The sequence below is a fragment of the Mixophyes fleayi genome, chromosome 6 (assembly GCF_038048845.1).
Source record: "Mixophyes fleayi isolate aMixFle1 chromosome 6, aMixFle1.hap1, whole genome shotgun sequence".
Classification (NCBI taxonomy): domain Eukaryota; kingdom Metazoa; phylum Chordata; class Amphibia; order Anura; family Limnodynastidae; genus Mixophyes; species Mixophyes fleayi.
Window position 1 is genome coordinate 126324529 of NC_134407.1, and position 16361 is coordinate 126340889.

The 16361-nt window shown below is 45.0% G+C and overlaps 1 protein-coding gene across 1 annotated transcript; it reads right to left on the reverse strand.

Annotated features, from left to right (window-relative positions):
• Positions 1–12489: 12489 nt before the first annotated feature.
• On the reverse strand, positions 12490–13914 carry LOC142160386 (apelin receptor-like). The gene has a single exon (XM_075215294.1). It carries the CDS (start codon positions 13847–13849, stop codon positions 12725–12727), a length of 1125 nt encoding a protein of 374 aa, XP_075071395.1. The 5' UTR covers positions 13850–13914; the 3' UTR covers positions 12490–12724.
• Positions 13915–16361: the final 2447 nt, after the last annotated feature.

Below are 16361 nucleotides of genomic sequence, written 5' to 3' on the forward strand. Positions count from 1 at the left end.
GCCCTGCATATCCATAGGAAGGGGGGGAACTGCCCTGCATATCTATAGGAAGGGGGGGAACTGCCCTGCATATCTATAGGAAGGGGGGGAACTGCCCTGCATATCTATAGGAAGGGGGGGGGGAACTGCCCTGCATATCTATAGGAAGGGGGGGAACTGCCCTGCATATCTATAGGAAGGGGGGGGACTACCCTGCATATCTATAGGGAGGGGGGGAACTACCCTGCATATCTATAGGGAGGGGGGGAACTACACTGCATATCTATAGGGAGGGGGGGGAACTACCCTGCATATCTATAGGGAGGGGGGGGACTACCCTGCATATCTATAGGGAGGGAGAGGGGGGACTGTCATGCATATGTATAGGGAGGGAGAGGGGGACTGTCATACAAATCTATAGGGTGGGAGGGGGATGGGGGGCTGCCATGAAAATCTATAGGGAGGGAGAGAGGTTGATATGTATGAAGGAGGGCAGAGGAGGGGGGGCTGATATATGTGACTGGGGGAGTTTTGATGTGACGGGGGGGGATAGCTACAGAGTGGAGGTAAGGAAAATAGCTGCAAGGGGGATGGATGCAGGGTGGGAGGTAAAGAAAATGTCTGCAGCAGGGGTTAAGGAAAATGGCTGTGGGGGGGGGTTGTGGTTAAGGAAAATGGCTGCAGGGGGTATTTAAAAAATAGAGCAGCTTTGGGGGGCAGAATCTCATGATTGTGTGGTGGTCACATGGGTGGTCTCAGCAATCACTAGAATACTAAATATTAGTGAGATGGGGCTGGTAGAGGTTTGTATTTGATTGACAACAAATATTCAGATATTGCTTATATATGCCTGTCCAATGGGGTACGTTTAGCTGGCCATAATGGAGTGTTTTGTTTTAACTAAAGGGCCTAATCATTCAGGGTTTGCATTATAATACATTTCTGCATTTTCAAAACAGGATGCCAACTTTCCAGAAGCCAGCGAGAGGATAACAAAGTTGCAAGAGAGAAGAGCAAGTACAGGTAAGAGACAATGGCACAATCTGTCTAAATTTGAATGCTGGAGAATACACCTGAACATTCATATTCAGGAGTGTTCCTATACACCTATATATTCGAAGGAGGGGGTGGGGGGGGGGGGGGGGGGCGCTGCGACCGTATTAGTCTAGGCGGCCAGAACTCTTAATCAGGCCCTGTACTGAACAGACAAAACTGTCTCTGTTGTAGGAAAAAAAATCTCTATACACAAGGTTATTATACACAAATAGGCATCACCCACAATTCTCCATTCTCTGCAGGTATCATCGCTGATTTCTCCACAGCAGAAACGAACGCCCATGTCTGAGTGTATAAATTTACAGAGGAGCCTGTCTGGCGCAGAGGAACATGAGAAGATGGTGGGTGAGGAGAAGGTGTCAGTGGGGGTTGGAGCTATGGAAACGGAGACAGAGTCAGAGATGGTGCTGGAAGGCTCAAAAAATTATAAAAAAGTTAAGGTGGGGGATAGAGGTGCTCTATAAGATGAAGGAATTTTTTTTACTGCAGTTAAAAGAGCATAGCCAATGAGCACAAGAGAGTTGGAGATGATGGCAAAAGTACTGGACCAGTACGACTACGACTGTCAAAAGCGAAAGTACAGAAAAGTTAATAATAGAAAGGAACTGATAATGCAAAAACTACTGTGATTACTGAAGGAAAAACTTGGAAAGAAAATAAATAAATTCCAAGTTCAGAAGAGGTGGTCGGATCTTAAAAATAAAGAGGAAAGGAAACTAGTGCGAATTTGTAGAAACATTAAAAAAGTGAGTAGTACGTGTAGTGTACCTGTTTGAAGGACTTTATGTATTTCATTCTAGTTTCCCACAAAGCAATGCAAACAACTGATTTGTAACATAGATATTTTTTTGTCAGAAAGAAGAATTAAAGGTGAGAAGGCCTGTTTAGATACCACTGATACCACTAATGTAACACCTGTTATTAAGCAAGAAAAAAATTGATGTTGAATACAAAGATATAAAAGAAGTTATACACAAAGGTATCTCAATGAACATGTGTAGACAACTAAATGCTTTGGGTACATACCTGTACCGTTATAATAACCAAAATGGAGCCTGTTTTCCAGAATCTTTGGAGGTTAAGCCCGCTATTGTTGTGATTGTGCCAGAGGGACCACAACATAAATTGATCTCGGGCAGTGTGCAAGGTGAGCAAATGAGACTAATTCTGGTGTTGGTTTTAGACTTTTGTTAGCTTTATTACAGATATAGAAGTTTAATGCTAAACATTTTTAATTTCCTTGTTTCGTAGATACCATCGTCATATCCAATGAAGGTTCTGAGGGTGAAAAAAATGTTCTAAAGCTCCAGGATTAGTTTAAAGATATCAATGGGAACATGAGCGACATCAAGAAAAAAATTAAACACCTTGATAATAATTTTGTTGAAATGTATATGCTTTTTGGAACTTTTCTGCCACAAATCACTAGCACCTTTAAAGTGTAATACTATTTTTTTCACTTGTCATATTCTGCAATAATTATTTTTTTACTTTTTCCTGCAATAAAACTGTTGCATTAACACTGTGTGGTTTATTCTGGGTATTTGACAAATATTAGTTAATAAAATGTAATATGACTTTTTAAGTTAAATAGTTTATAAAGGTATAAGTTTATAAAGGGCAAATATGACTTGGATTCCCAATATAGCTGTAAAGGGTACGTGCTTTACACAAGTGTTATGGTCTGCAACCAAACAGGTGCAATACACATGTATACAAAACACAAGTCAGTGATGTGCGGATACCGCACCACGTGGGACAGGTACAGGATCACAAATTTACATACAAATGCCCCCAATGGAGCCCCAGGTCGAGGAAGTATCGGAGGATTGTCGTGGATCGGTCGGAAATTTATACACACAACACAATGGAAAGGAGATTGTAACGAAAATATTGAACGGTACGACCAACCAAATGAGGCAACAATCGTCCATTTGGGCAGACTTTCGACCATCGCGTCACTACACACACTGACCCGTCTTTCGAACGAGCGGTCGTATGTCAGCTGGTTGAGCCGATTATTGGACGAAAACCCTGTAGTGTGTACCCAGCTTTAGTGAGTTGTGCCTATAGTTGTAGTGGACCAGACTTCTTCCTGTTGATGGCTAGTGAGTGCCATGATTGGACGGTTTAAAAATGGCTCTTTGCAATTGCGGGTTGGATATGCTGGTCTGTGCAGGCATGTTATCTAGTATGGAGAAAGAGAAAAAGGTTAGTGCCCAGCCCATGAGGTTCAAGTATGACTAGTAAGTATTCATCCTTCCTATGGATGAAGACACAGAGATCCACCTACCTTACACTAAATTCCGGGAAGCTGGTTAGAATGTGAGCACTGCCCGTGCTGAGTACAAGTTCAAGCTCACTGAGACAGCCTTGACCTTGTCTAGTAGTCAAGTGAGAGCTAGTCAAGAAATACACTAGGCAGAGATGAGAGTGGATGACTAGTAAGAACCATGTAGAGCTAAAGAGACAGTGAGGGCCTTATGCCGAGTTGGACGCAATTTACACTTACAATGTAGGCATACATTTAAAAAGCGTGTCCCCCCCTCAAAAAACAACAAAAAACAAAATCATAACTAGCCATTGTGCTGCCTGCCTAGTCTGGTACTGCCAAATTGGGGGTAGAAAAAGAGTGGGGTCCCCCCAAAATTGTCAATACCAGCACTGGACTATGCCAGCCAGGGCTGGTAGCACTATGGCAGGGAATCCTTTAGCATGGGGACAATCAGCCTGAATTTCAGGCAAAAAAAATTAATAAATTGCAGGCTCCACTAGGATCGACCAGCCTGTGCTTGAATAGCACTGGAGCTATTCCCACAACCCTGGATCTGTGGGTGTAGGTGAATATAGTAAAAAAAAAAAAAAAAAAGAACAAATTCAGAATTTTGTCCGTGGTGCACTAAAGGTACCTGCATGCCCAGGCTGCCATTATGTGGTTGGGTATGCTGGCACTTGTAGTACTACATCTACGAATCAGTGGCGCTATATAAATAATTGGTGATGATGATGATGATGATGATGATCTACCTCTACTGCCCACTGCACCATGGGGAGCAGAGACATACCTTCTAAAGTCCTGCTAGTTGGGACAAGCATGCCCTCAGGATGTGTCAGGCGCCGTCCGCACGGCCGCCTGACTGCCTGACCGCGCGTCTGGTTGCTAGGCAACCAGACGCATCACTTCCGGATTCCCCCTGCCTGACCCCTTGCTGTATGACGCGCCCCGTTGCTAGGCAACGGGACGCTATGTAGGATTCCCGGCGGCAGGTATGACAGCGCTGCAGCGCTGATGCTGATTGGACCTCCACACTATTTCAACCTCTTCCTGCCCTATAATCAGTGCCAGAGTATCAGGTCTTCCTGTCTCCAGCGTTTGTGTGTTCCAGTTGCTGTATTTGTCCCTGACATTCCTCGTGCTGCTTGTGACCCTTTTGACCCGGACCGTTTGACCACCCCTATCTGGATTCTGCCTTTGTACTGCACTCCCTGAACGTTACCGACCCGGCTTGCCTCACCATTCTTCTGGATTTCCCTTTGTACCTCCTCTACCTGAACGTTGCTGAACCGGCCTGTCTGACTACCCCTTGTATCTCGCTGTGGACTCTAGGAAGGACCGCGACCTGCGTGTCCCTGCAGCGGAGTCCATACTTCCTTGCGGGGGTTCCTGGTGAATACCAGGGGCACGTTAGACTCCGCGCCTTCCTCTGAGTTGCGCCAACAACAGCAGGTACTTTCTACCAGTCATACACCCACTATCAGTCGTGACAGTATACTCTGGCCATGACAACGGAGGGGTCTGGTGAACCGTCTGCTCGTGACCTACTCCTGCATTTGGCTCAACGAGTGGAGCAACAAGAAGCAGCCCAAGCGCATCTTCTACAATGTGTCCAAGGGATTGCTTCCCGCTTCGATACATTTCAGAATGCTGCACCCGCTACACCAGCCATAACCTCTGCGGCATCCACAGCATCCAGTGTGGTTACGGTCTCTACAGCGGCCTCCGGTGTACGCATCCCGACACCCGAAAAGTTTGACGGTGATCCCAAGAAGTGCAGGGGCTTTTTGAACCAATGTGCCATTCAATTTGAGTGCAACCCAGGGGCCTTTTCTTCAGAACGCACCAAAGTAGCCTTTCTCATCTCCCTCCTCAGTGGTCAAGCCCTTGCCTGGGCCTCACCTTTATGGGAACAAGGGGGTCCACTTCTTAATAACTCCAACTCTTTCATTGAAGCTTTCAGGAAAGTCTTCGATGATCCCGGAAGAGTTGCTTCTGCAGCTACCAGCTTGTTAAACCTCCGCCAAGGTGACCTGTCCGTGGGGCAATACGCAGTTCAATTTCGAACCCTGGCTTCCGAGTTAAAATGGAATAACGAAGCACTGGTGGCAACCTTTTGGCAAGGTCTGGTGGACCGGATTAAGGATGAGCTAATTTCCAGAGAACTCCCGGCTGAGTTAGATTCTCTCATCTCCATGTGCATCAAGGTGGATTTGCGCTACCAAGAGCGCACGCAAGAACGCTCTCCCGGCAAACGGTTCATACCACGGCTAGCACCCCAGTTCCAAAATCCCATCCTGCCAGTGGACGAGCCAATGCAAGTAGGCCGCTCTAAATTATCCCTTGAAGAGAGGGAGAGACGCTTCAAACAACGCCTGTGTCTGTATTGCGGAGATCCGGGACACCTGCTAAGAGTTTGTCCCAAGAAACCGGGAAACTCTTCCTCCTAAACGGTGGCGGGGAGGCCGTTTTAGGAGAATCCACAGTTGCTCCCTATCCTAAAGAAAATTCCCCAGAATTTCAGATGGCTGTCATCCTGAGCACCCCCAAGGGTACCTTTTCCACCACGGCCTTTGTGGACTCCGGCTCCTCCGGGAACTTCATTTCGGCAGATCTAGCTTCGCAGCTCCAAATACCTCTAAACCCATTGCCCCAACCGTTATCTCTGACGGCAGTCGACGGAAGTCGTGTCACTCACGGCTCCATCTCCTCCGTGACGTCTCCTGTTCGGTTGAGGGTAGGAGTACTTCATAGCGAAATGATCCAACTTTTGGTGTTGCCGAGGTCCATTAATCCCCTCATCTTGGGGCTACCGTGGCTGAGAAAACATTCTCCTCAGATGGATTGGAACCACGCTCAAGTCATGTCGTGGGGTTCAGGATGTCGCTTTGAATGTCTGTCTAGAGTCTTGCCTCCAAAATGTCAAGTAATGGCTCATTCCGAGCTAACCCACCTTCCTGAGGCCTATATAGAATTCCAAGATGTATTCAGTAAAGTGGAAGCGGAGATCTTGCCTCCTCATCGTCCCTGGGATTGTGCTATTGTTTTATCTCCTGACCAACCCATCCCCAAAGGAAGGACCTACCTTTTATCTCGTCCTGAGACGTCAGCCATGTCTCAATATATTTCAGAAAACCTGAGACGGGGATTTATCCGCAAATCCACTTCCCCAGCGGGTGCAGGGTTTTTTTTTGTTAAGAAAAAGGATGGGTCTCTTCGGCCTTGTATTGATTATCGTCCTCTCAACCGCATCACTGTCAAGAATCGATATCCACTACCCCTCATCTCCGACCTCTTTGACAAACTCAGTGGATCTCAAATCTTTTCCAAACTAGATCTCCGTGGGGCCTATAATTTGATTCGCATCAAAGAAGGAGACGAATGGAAAACGGCCTTTAACACCAGAGATGGACATTTCGAGTACCTGGTGATGCCCTTCGGCCTCTGCAACGCCCCAGCCATCTTCCAAACCTTTGTTAACGATATCTTCCATGACCTGTTGTACACTTCTGTGGTAGTGTATTTAGACGATATATTAATATTTTCTAAAGATCTGAAGACTCATCGGGAACAAGTAAAGGAGGTCTTACGTAGACTCCGGAAACATCACCTCTACTGCAAGCTGGAGAAATGTGTGTTTGAGATTAGCCAGGTACCTTTTCTTGGTTTCATTGTGTCGGGTCAAGGTCTTTGTATGGATCCCACCAAGGTGTCAGCTATTCTGGACTGGCCTCAGCCACAAGGCCTTAAAGCTATTCAAAGGTTCATCGGCTTTGCAAACTATTATCGCCAATTTATTCAGGGATTCTCCACCATTATAGCCCCCATTACAGCTTTAACCAGGAAGACTGCCAACCCCAGGGTTTGGTCCTCGGAAGCCATGTCTGCCTTCATAATGTTAAAGAAAGCATTTTCTTCAGCCCCAGTTCTGTCCCAGCCAGATCAAGAACGACCTTTCTTCTTAGAGGTAGATGCATCCTCTGTAGGCATTGGGGCGGTGCTTTTTCAAGAGTCTCCGGCTGGCTCACACAACCCGTGTGGGTTTTTCTCCAGACGATTTCTTCCTAGTGAATGTAATTATGGAATAGGGGACAAGGAGTTACTGGCCATCAAGGCGGCTCTGGAGGAATGGCGACATCTGTTGGAGGGGGCTATATTTCCTGTTACTGTGTTTACCGACCATCGGAACCTAGTGTTCATTCAAGAGGCTCGTTGCCTTAATCCTCGGCAAGCCCGCTGGGCATCCTTCTTCGCTCGATTTAACATGAAGCTCACATTCTGCCCGGGAGCCAAGAACGGACGTGCCGATGCATTATCTCGCTCATTTGACGATTCCGATCGTTTAAGACCGTTGGTTCCTCAGCATATTATTGATCCTGCTAATATCGTAGCCCTTACTAGGACCAAAACGTCCTCTCCTCCTCCAGGCCGGTCATTCGTGGAACCCCATCTCCGGCTCAAGACCCTGCAGTGGGCTCATTCATCCCGCATTGCCGGCCATGCTGGAATAAAGAAGACAACATCGCTGCTTTGCCGACGCTTCTGGTGGCCTAATGTACGTGCCGATATTGGTAAATTTATTGCTTCCTGCACTACTTGTGCTCAACACAAAACTTGTAGAAGAGTTCCGGCAGGCCTTCTTCGTCCACTCCCTATCCCCGATGCTCCTTGGGAAAGTGTGGCCATGGATTTTATCACGGACCTACCCCTCAGTGCAGGGTTTACCACTATCTGGGTGGTTATTGATCGATTTTCGAAGATGGCACACTTTATTCCTCTATCTGGACTGCCCACGGCCAGTCGTTTGGCAGATATCTTCATCAAAGAGATATTCAGATTACATGGTTGCCCGAAGGAGATCATTTCGGACCGTGGAGTCCAATTCACATCCCATTTCTGGAGAACCTTTTGTAAGAGATTGAACATAGAATTGAAATTCTCTTCGGGATATCATCCGCAAACCAACGGACAGACGGAGCGAATCAATCAAGATCTCGAGACATTCCTCCGCTGTTTTACCTCCGACAACCAGAATAAATGGTCTCAATTCCTTCCTTGGGCGGAGTTCTCCCATAATCAACACATTCATGAGTCTACCGGATTCTCCCCTTTCTTTATTGTATATGGAAGTCATCCTGTGTTTCCGGATCCTTTTCCAGTGTCCTCTTCACCGGTTCCAGCCGTAGATACTCTTTATCGGGAGTTTTCTCTCATTTGGGCTAAGACTAAGATGGCTTTACTCAAGGCTACTCAGCATCACAAAATCTTTGCAGATCGTCATCGGAGGGCCACTCTTCTCTTAAAGGTGGGAGACCAAGTATGGCTATCCACCCGGGACCTAAGACTCAAGGTTCCTTCTATGAAGATGGCTCCTCGATTTATTGGTCCGTACACCATCATGCAAGTCATTAATCCTGTATGCTTTAAATTGAAACTTCCCCCTTCTCTGAGATGTCATAATACTTTTCATGTCTCATTACTACGACCAGTGGTACTCAATAAATTCTATCGACCTCCCTGTCGTCCCCCACCAATACAAACCTCTTCTGGAACTGAATTCGAAGTCAATCGGATCTTGGCCTCTCGCAGTCTTCGTGGCAAACAGCAATTTCTTGTCCATTGGAAAGGATTTGGCCCAGAGGAGAGATCATGGGTGGACAAGCAGGACCTTCACGCTCCTAGAATTCTCAAAAAGTTCCTTCAAACAGGAGGAAGAAGAGGAGGGTATACTGTCAGGCGCCGTCCGCACGGCCGCCTGACTGCCTGACCGCGCGTCTGGTTGCTAGGCAACCAGACGCATCACTTCCGGATTCCCCCTGCCTGACCCCTTGCTGTATGACGCGCCCCGTTGCTAGGCAACGGGACGCTATGTAGGATTCCCGGCGGCAGGTATGACAGCGCTGCAGCGCTGATGCTGATTGGACCTCCACACTATTTCAACCTCTTCCTGCCCTATAATCAGTGCCAGAGTATCAGGTCTTCCTGTCTCCAGCGTTTGTGTGTTCCAGTTGCTGTATTTGTCCCTGACATTCCTCGTGCTGCTTGTGACCCTTTTGACCCGGACCGTTTGACCACCCCTATCTGGATTCTGCCTTTGTACTGCACTCCCTGAACGTTACCGACCCGGCTTGCCTCACCATTCTTCTGGATTTCCCTTTGTACCTCCTCTACCTGAACGTTGCTGAACCGGCCTGTCTGACTACCCCTTGTATCTCGCTGTGGACTCTAGGAAGGACCGCGACCTGCGTGTCCCTGCAGCGGAGTCCATACTTCCTTGCGGGGGTTCCTGGTGAATACCAGGGGCACGTTAGACTCCGCGCCTTCCTCTGAGTTGCGCCAACAACAGCAGGTACTTTCTACCAGTCATACACCCACTATCAGTCGTGACAGGATGGCGGGGCTGTCCCTACAAAATCAGACAGTTGTAAGGTATAGGCATGGACTTTGTTCTGTCATTGTGATAACTGGGAAGCTTTCTTTTTTCATTTTCGGGACGTATGCTCACTTAGTGGCTAGAATTGCTACCTTACAGTGCTGGGGCCATCTATGTGTTGTTTGTACGATCACCCCGTGTTTGTGTAGGTCTCCCCCAGGTCCTCTGGATTCTTCCCACACTTCCAAACCATACTGTCAGGTTGGATATAGATTGTAAGCACTCCTGGAGCAGGGACTGATGTGGATGAGTAAACACTCTGTAAAGCACTGCGTAATATGTAGGAACTATAGAAATAAATTGCCACAATATATGTGCAATCTGTAATTGCACTTATTGAGCAATAAAGACACTTTGGGCCTCATGTAGTTAGGAGCAAAGCAAATAAAGGAGAAAATTTGCACCTCAACAAAACCATGTTGCCCTGCAGGGGGTAAATTTAAAATGTGGGGACAAATTAATAGTTGGAAAGTGGCGTGTCCTGGCTTAATTCTCAACAACTGTGTAAAATAAGCAGTCAGTACTTTTCCTGCATGTAACAAAATGTAGGGGCTGGTGCACCATGATTAAAATATACTAAATTACAATTAGTGAATATCACGATATTCATCACACTGCCCCTACCAATCCCCTCCATTACATCTTTTATTACTGCTTCTCAGAGTGACAGTAGGCAGAGGCACTAAGTGATTATGTTTGTGTGCATGACATTATAACCAGACGCGGGCTGGCAGAGTTCAGCCCGGGGGGCGCCCAGACGGCCGCATCACATGACACGCGATGCGGCCGCGTCCCATGACATGGCCGCATCGCGTGTCATGTGATGCGGCCGCCTGGGCGCTGACGCGGCCACATCTCGTGTCATGGGATGCGGCCGCCGTTAAAAAGCAGCCGAAATTGCGTTCTGGGGGCGGGCGGCCCGATTAGCAGTGAAAATGAGCGGCCCGAGGACCGATGCCCACCTGCCCCCTGGGCCAGCCCGCCCCTGATTATAACCGAATCTCAGCAATTACTTTTTTTGAAAATTTCGGAACAATGGATTTCCAGATGAAATATGCCATACCTGTATATAAATACACATGGGGTAATACCATACTTGCCAACTTTTTACAAGTATGAGGACAAAAGGAGGTGGGGTGAATGATATAATTTTGACAACACCCCCGCACACAATGACGCAAAAGTGTAATTTTGACGCTGAGGGTGGGAACGAAATAGCACAATTCACTGAAAATCACGTCATGGAGGCTCCCATCCTGCCCACTTTACTAGGAAGTGGGCATGATGGACAGGATACGGGAATATGGCCTTCCCGGAAGTCAGGGAGGCCTTCCCGGATTTCGGGAGAATCCTGGACATTCCGGGAGAGTGGGCAAATATGGGTAGTACTAAATGTTTCTTTTTTTGCAGAACTAAGTTTCACATAACACAAATAGCTAAAGTATATGGTAGCTGAAACCAAACAAGCAGGCATCTTGTCATTAGTCTAACTTACACTAGTTTTATGAATGATAATTGATTGGTTGTTGTTAGTACCACATTACCAAATAAGCCTGTTTGGTTTCAAAATGTTAGTTCCTGTTCTTAGGATTATAATGAATGGGGGGGGGGGGGGAGTGTTACAAACTCAATTATGCAACCTTTTGAATAAAGCCAGACAAAAAAGCAAAAAATAGGGGAAAATTTGCACCTTGGCAAATGTTGCACTGCAGGAGGGCAAATCTAAAATGTGCGGACAGATTTAGAGTTGGGAGGAGGGTGTCCTAGCTCAGCTCTATATTACAGTATAAAAATAAAGCTGCCCAGTATTTGTGCTACATGCAAAAGCCAATATGTTCCCTACATGCAAATAAATAAATAAATAAATGTATTTGCACTCCTTGTATTGCAATATGGTTTGTCCAGGAGTAAATGTGCACTTTTTTTTGCTTTGTTCCTAATTATAAATGAGGCTGTGTACAGGGCTGGTGCCTTTGCTGGAGCTTGCACGTGTGCAGTGCAGCCCCCTTATGCTCCCCCATAACACTGTGCTTATTTCAATCCCTGTTCAGTTCAATGCAGGGACTTGGAATACAAAAGAACACATTGACAGTGCCAGAAATAAATATTTTTCAGTACATGGCGCCCAATCCCCATGCTTACTGCGCTTACTAAGTTCTGCCGCAACTATCTGTATGTCTTATTTATAAGTAATAAGATGTAATTTGCTCTCTGGCAACAAAAATGAAGTTGCTTCTTAGAATAATCACTTTGACCTTTAATTGCAGGCAATTGCAAATCATTTTGTAAAACACTTGTACTAGATAAACTAAATAAACCAAACAGTATATATGTTTAGTTATATTATTAGTTTTGCAATTTCTTTCTACTTTTTTGTGGTCCTGATAATGTATCAAGCATTGTATATATAATAAGGTGTTTAAAGTATACTTGGTGGTTGGTTGTATTATTGTAATGGGAAGATATAAAGACACAAAAGAGTGGAAAAAAAAGGCAACTAACACAAATATGCTACATCCCATAGACGGAATAATAGTTACAGTAAGATCTATTTGGCTATTATTGGTTGCACCAGATTTGTGCTGCAATATCTTACTAAATAAGCCATTATTAACCCAGGTCACATTCTAAACCCTACAACTTTTTATTATCATTTGTATAGTTTTTGGATGACCATGTGATCATTTTAATTAAACCAGATAATTTTAAGTTTTTTATTGTTAAAATTGTAAAAAAAACACAAAATACAAAATAACATTCTCCCAAAAAACCACAGTCTATTAAGTGCTTCAGTCTTTGGGGAACACATGAATCATGGAGTCCATCAATGTCCTTTCCCTGCAAATGGTCTTCTCTGTTTGGTGATAGGATTGTACAAAGTCAAATGCAGGAATTGCCTAGAAAGGCTAGGTGTAAGAAAAACGCAACACAAACATTGATTGATTTAACAGATACAAAATATCCTCATTATTCCCCCATGCTTAATCCTTAATCCCGGTCATCTCCTCCTCTTCTGTGGAGACTTTATCACGCTTACGGCCGTCTTCAGCAACTCCAGCAGAAGAGCTGCCTCCCCCTGCTTTCTGTTCCTTGCCCTCCACTTGTTGTTCGTTACCTTTGAAGATAACTCCACATCCCAGCAATCTGCGGCAGTGTCCTCTGAATCTGGGATCCAAAAACGCATACAGAACGGGGTTCAGGCAGCTATTGGCATATCCTAAACTGGTGACATAGGGGTGCAGGTTGTTGAGAAAAACATGCAGAGCACAACTCAGAGGCAAAACCTCTGCATTCATCAGCACATAGATGCTCTTCACCAAATGAAAAGGGGCCCAGCATGCCCCAAAAGTGACCACCAGGCCAACCATAATGGCTAATAATCGTCGTTTTCGTCTGGCAACTAGGGGCAAATGGAAGTGGCCTGAGACTCTGCGGCCGATGCCCACGTAGCAGAAAAGGATGATACAAAATGGAGCGACAAAGGATAACAGTGTAGATGAAAATCCCAATCCAGCTTCCCATGAGTTAGTTTGACCACTGCTGTCCACAGATGAGTAGTCCATATAGCACACAGTTCGGTTGTCCCATAGCTCATCCGTCTGTCCTGTATTCCTGAAGATGAGGGCAGGAAGAGCTAGGAGTCCTGCACTTGTCCAAGTAACTATGGTTGCCACTGAGTTGGAAAGTGGAGAACGTGGGTGACCTGGCCCCGGGGAGAGCACAATTACTATGTACCGGTCCAGACTCAGTGCAGTGAGACAGAAAGCGCTGGCATACATATTGAGCAGCACTAGATAACCACTGAGTTTGCAGGCAACCTTACCAAAGGGCCAGTGGTATCCCAGAGAAGCATAGACTGCCCACAGTGGCAGGGTCACAACAAAAGCCAGGTCAGCAAGTGCCAGCTGCAATATAAAGGAGTCCGCGGCCCGTGGCCTGTCCTTGTGACGGTGACTTGCCCATAGCACTAGGCCATTGCCTGTGATGCCTAAGAAGAAGATAAGGAGGTATGCAGCTGGAATCAGCCCTACAGATGGATTCCATTCATCATATTCACAGTCTGGCATCCCCAGAAGGATGGTCAAGTTGTCAGACTCCTCTTCCATCTCAATATTTGGCTGTACTGTCTGTTTTCTGTATGTCTCTGATTGTACTCTTTATCTGATTATACACTCTCCTTTATAGCTCTCCCCTCCCACCCCAGGACACCCCCACCCTTTTAACAGGCTAGGTGTGTGGAGTTTGGATTTTAACTCTTTCCTTAATGCCTTTTGCCTGTTTGTGCTGCTCTCCAAGTTATATGGTAACTCAATTATCATCCCCCTTATTATATCCTGGAGAATAGAGGGTAGTGTGGTGGAGACAGATGGGACTTCAGCAGACATCCTGTGTATGAATCTCACAGGGTCACAGTTATCTGTGTACAATGACCTTCCCCTTTATAAACAGGATAAAGTTACATAATGACCTGTAGATCTTCTCCGGCCATCCTGTATATTCCTTCAGTCTAGCAACTAACAAAACAGACACACTCTGAGCTTCTGAGAAAATGCACAATACACATACAAACATGCCAATGCCAAACTGCCAGGAACAGGGAATAGTGGTTTAGAGGATGTTGTTTTTCAGACACATCTGGAATGCTAATTATGTTAAAATATTTATTTATGTTGTATGTTCTTTAAAACTATCTTTTTTTGTTATCATATTGGCCACTTTCAATAAGAATTCAAATTGATTTGTATTCCACTGTACAAGTTACTCCACCTTTTGCATACAACAAAACTCACACTGTACTGTTATACTACAAATGCGTTTTTAACATACATAACGCCACATAAATCTTTTGCAATGGTTTACATTCATTGCATATTTAAATATATAGTTCTAAATACCAGCTTTCTTACTTTTTATTACCGATTTCCAATACAAAGATAATTGTATCGTCTTATCAATATTTATAGTGCACATTTATAAGGCTGGGTACACACTACAGTGTTTTCAGCCGATTATCAGGCCGATCAAACGACCGTTCGGCTCTATATAGCATTAGTGTGTACACTTCAATGATAAACGATTATCGTTTCAAAGCACATCATATCATTTCATTTGATTTTTAAACTGGACTTAAACTGTCGTTCAATGATGGAACAATGTCGTTTCAAATCTGCAGTGTGTATGCACTCATGACTGGCAGTGTCCATAGATCTCTATGCAGTGTGCAGAATCACGATATTTTCAGCCGATGGTTATGACAGATGAAGAGCACAGATTTGAAGGTTAATCGTGTAAAATGTATTTGGTGTGTACACATAAATCGGCATGCTGACAAGTGCTGCAGAACCCACCAACTCCTTTTTTTTCACATAGAAAAGAAAGCTTGCCATACATTGACCGCAAGAGTACAAGAGGTGCAGTAGAGGGAAATGCTGGGACTCTGCAGGGATTGTCCATGTTAGATAAATGTATTCTGTTTTACAGTAATTTTGCTGTTTTGTGGTAAAAGATACTAAATTCTCCCTCTGTCTGTCTGTCACCCCTAAAATTCTGTCCTGTGAAATTATGTTTTCACCATGCATTATGACAGGAATGGCCCTGAAAATAATACAAAATATACACAAAAAGACTATTATCGAGCTTCCTACTGCAGCAGCCTAATACAAGCAGAGCTGTGTATAGGTTTGTCCTTTCCCAGAATTTTGAGGGGTCATCAGAAAATTTGTAAAAACCTAAAAGGTTTCTGGGTTTTGTTTTTCTGGTTGCTGCCATTTTATTGATGGCTCCAGAGAGCGAAGATTCTGAAGAAAAATGTGCTTATTCTGCGCCACATGCTGCTAATTTGCAGCTAATATCAAGCAATTGGCCCGACATTACAGCATGTGTGGCCTCAAAATGTCTGTAATGCCCAATAATGATCCAATTTATATGGGTCCGATAACTATTTGGCATGCTGCTGAATGCAAGCCATGAGCCCTATGGCTGGATGACCTCCAATGTGGCCAGCCCTAATAGGGATAGTGTGCAACAGGAATTAGTTAGAATGACATAAACACATAGGGGGCAATAATTACTTACTTAGGGAGCATTCATCATCATCATCATCATCAACATTTATTTATATAGTGCGAACATGTTCCATAGTGCCTTACAATTGGGGACAAACACAGTAATAAACAAACTGGGTAAAACAGACAAAGAGGTGAGAGGGCCATACTCACAAGCTTACAATCTATGGCTTCATTAACTATGACCACTATGGAAGATATATACCAAAACTGCAGCCATGATTTCACCCTACAATATTTCTCAAACAAGAGCAGCATCTCAGCTACACAACTTAAGCCAAAGAGGTGATACATATGTTTATTAGGAGCACACCCGTGTCTTGACAGGAAGAGGCCAGAAACAAAAAATATCCTCCCACACAAATTCAAAGTTGTATCATATCCCCTGAAACACTGTACTGTCATATCCTCATCCACACAACACAACTTCCAACTGTCTCTCTAGGGAACACCGTCTTCTAAATTGCTCCTGCTTGGGCTCTAATATTTTGGATTTATATGGGCAAATCCTTTACTGGCTTCCAAAAGTTCAGTTCAATTTTTTTAAGTTGTT